At 42.3% G+C, this 2,809-nt stretch overlaps 1 protein-coding gene across 2 annotated transcripts in view; it reads left to right on the top strand.

The window, feature by feature from the left end:
* The window catches only part of SPG21 (SPG21 abhydrolase domain containing, maspardin), a gene marked incomplete in the record, with an annotated part of 32,329 nt that overhangs the window by 25,021 nt on the left and 4,499 nt on the right, over window positions 1-2,809 (top strand). Inside the window, 1 exon segment of one of the 2 annotated variants that reach the window (XM_006141724.2) lies at window positions 99-206. Coding sequence (XP_006141786.2) covers window positions 99-206 — 108 coding nt within the window. 2 annotated transcript variants of the gene reach the window in all.

A 2,809-nucleotide genomic window follows, 5' to 3' on the forward strand; every position in this document is an offset into this window, starting at 1 on the left:
TGTGTGTGTGTGTGTGTGTGTGTGTGTGTGTGTGTGTGTGTGTGTAAATGTGAAAAACAGAATTCTTTCAAAAACTTCACCTCTGTTTCTTTCTGCAGCTGGAAAGTTTGGGTCAGAGTGAGCTGGCTTCAAGACTTACCCTGAACTGTCAAAATTCCTATGTGGAACCTCATAAAATCCGGGACATCCCTGTAACCATTATGGATGTAAGCTGCCCTCCCAGCAAATAGATGCCTTCCGTTTTCATGTATGTGGCAAGGTCTCCCTTAGGATCATTTCATCATTTCCAATATGCCTTCTCCAACACTGCCTCTTGTTTTCACCCCCCCCAGCTTTCTCAGTCTCCAAGTAATCTGTTTATTGCTTATCTTAGAGTTTTCCTGGCAGGAATAGCACCAATAATTTTAAAAACAAAACAAAAAAAACCTGATATGGTTGTCTTCACCCATTTTGGTGTATTTTTGCTGAATTCATCGACAGATGCCACACTTTAGCTCTTACACATTGGGCAGCAAAGAGAAGGTGCTTTTCCAGGACAGAGAACCCAGAGTTCCATAAAGTCTAATCAGTATAAATGCTTTCTTCTCCTTAATATTAATTTTTAAACTAAAATATATAACAAAATCTACCAGTTTAACTTTTTTTTTTTTTTTTTAAGAATTATCTATTTGGAACCAGCAGATTGCGTAATGCCTATGTCACTGGATTCCCATGTAGTTGACCACGGTTCGAGTCCCGGAACTGGTGGCTTAAACTCATACCAGGTGCATGTGCGTGCATGCCTAAAATCCTGAGAGGAGAATGGAGGAGAAGGGATTGTGGTGTGGCCCTCCTTCCTGGTGGGGGTGATTTCTCGCTTTCTGTCTCTCTGTCTCTCTGTCTCTCTCTGTCTTTCTGGCAAGCACATGCACCCTATGGCAAAATCCTCTCAAAAAAAGAAAATTATTTATTTAGGGGCCAGTATATCAAATAAGGAATATTACTCAGCCTTAAAAAGGAATGACATTTGGGACCAGCAGGTGGCGTAATGGCTATGTCACTGGACTCCCATGTAGTCAACAGCGGTTTGAGTCCTGGACCCAGTGACTTAAATTCACGCCAAGCGCGTGTGCGTGCATGCCCAAGATCCCGAGAGGAAAATGGAGGAGAAGGGATTGTGGCGTGGCCATCCCCTCTGGGGGGTGATTTCTTGCTTTCTATCTCTCTGTCTCTGTCTTTCTGGTGAGCGCACACACACCATATAGCAAAAACCTCTCCAAAAGGAAAAAAAAATGGAATGGCATTCTAACAGGTGCTAAAACATGGGTGAACCCTGAAAACATTACGCTAAGTGAAATAAGCCACACATAAAAGGATACAGACTGTAGGTAGTGTGGTGGTTAAAGCACTGGACTCCCACATGGCCCATCACAATTCAAGTCCCAAACCTGGTGGCTTGCTTTCTCACTTTCTTTCTGATGGAGAAAGAGAGACAGAGACAGTGAGAGGGAGAGTGATAAATCATCCCCCGGGGAGATGGCCACACCTCAATCCCTTCTCCATTCCCCTCCTGGGATCTTGGACATGCACACACATGCACCTGGAGTAGATTTTCAAGCCACCAGATCTGGGACTCAAACTGCCATCAGCCATATGGGAATTCAGCGACATAACCACTAAACCCTCTGCTGGCCCCTTACTGTTTTTAAATTTTTGCTACAGTGCATGTGCTCTCACCATAGACAGAGATAAAGAAAGCAAACTGTCGGGTCTGGGACTCAAACTGTGGTCGACCGCATGGGACCCCCTTAGTACCTTAGCCACCATGCCATCTGCTGGCCCCCCATTTTAATTATTTTTAGGCATATAGTTCTGTAGTATTAAGTACATTCAAAATGCAGTTATCACCACTGCCCATTTCCAGAACTTTTTCATCCCAAACTGAAACGTCATACTCATTAAACAGCAACTCATTCCCGCTTCTCCCCCACCCAGCCTCTGGCAACAGTCTACTATCCCTCTCTGAATTTGCCTATTCTAGAAACCTCATATAAGTGGAATCCTATAAGATAAGATAAGATAATATGTATCCTTTTATGTGTGGCTTGTTTCACTTAGTGTAATGTTTTCAGGGTCCACTCATGTTTTAGCACCTGTTAGAATGCCATTCCTTTTTAAGGCTGAATAATATTCCTTATTTGGATGTACCGTATTTTGTTTAACCAGCCATTTGTCAGTGGGCATTTGGGTTGACCTCAGCCTTTAGCTGTTGGGAATAATGCTTCTGTGAAAACTGGTGTAGAAGTGGCGTAGTCTCTGCTTTTAATTCTGAGTGCATACCTGTGAGTGGGAGAGATTTCTGGGTCTAACAGTAATTCTGTATTTAATTTTTCGAGGAGCTGCCATGCCGTCTTCCATGGGGGCTGTTCCATTTTACATTCCCACCAGCAGTGCGCAAGGTTCCAACTTCTCCGCATCCGGGATATTTTCTGCTTTCATTAGTGTCCGTCCTAATGGAAGTGAAGTGGTTTCTCACTGTGGTTTTGACTTTTTTTTTTAGTCATATATCTTTGCCTTATAAACAAATTTATTCCTAAAGCCAAATATTTTTAAGTCATTTATCAGGAAATTATCTATTACAAACAGTAATTTCTTATCATTCTCGACTATAATTGCTACATTGGACATATACCATGACCTAGAGCAAGCTATTTGATGGTCCTCACAGAGCATTTGTTCTGCCTACCCTTGTTTCTGTTTTTTGTTTTTGTTTTTGTTTTTTTCTTTAGTTTTGCCAGAGAGGATACACATTTGCCAAAGGGAGGGAAAG

This window comes from Tupaia chinensis, unplaced genomic scaffold (genome assembly GCF_000334495.1).
Source record: "Tupaia chinensis unplaced genomic scaffold, TupChi_1.0 Scaffold000063_1, whole genome shotgun sequence".
Classification (NCBI taxonomy): domain Eukaryota; kingdom Metazoa; phylum Chordata; class Mammalia; order Scandentia; family Tupaiidae; genus Tupaia; species Tupaia belangeri.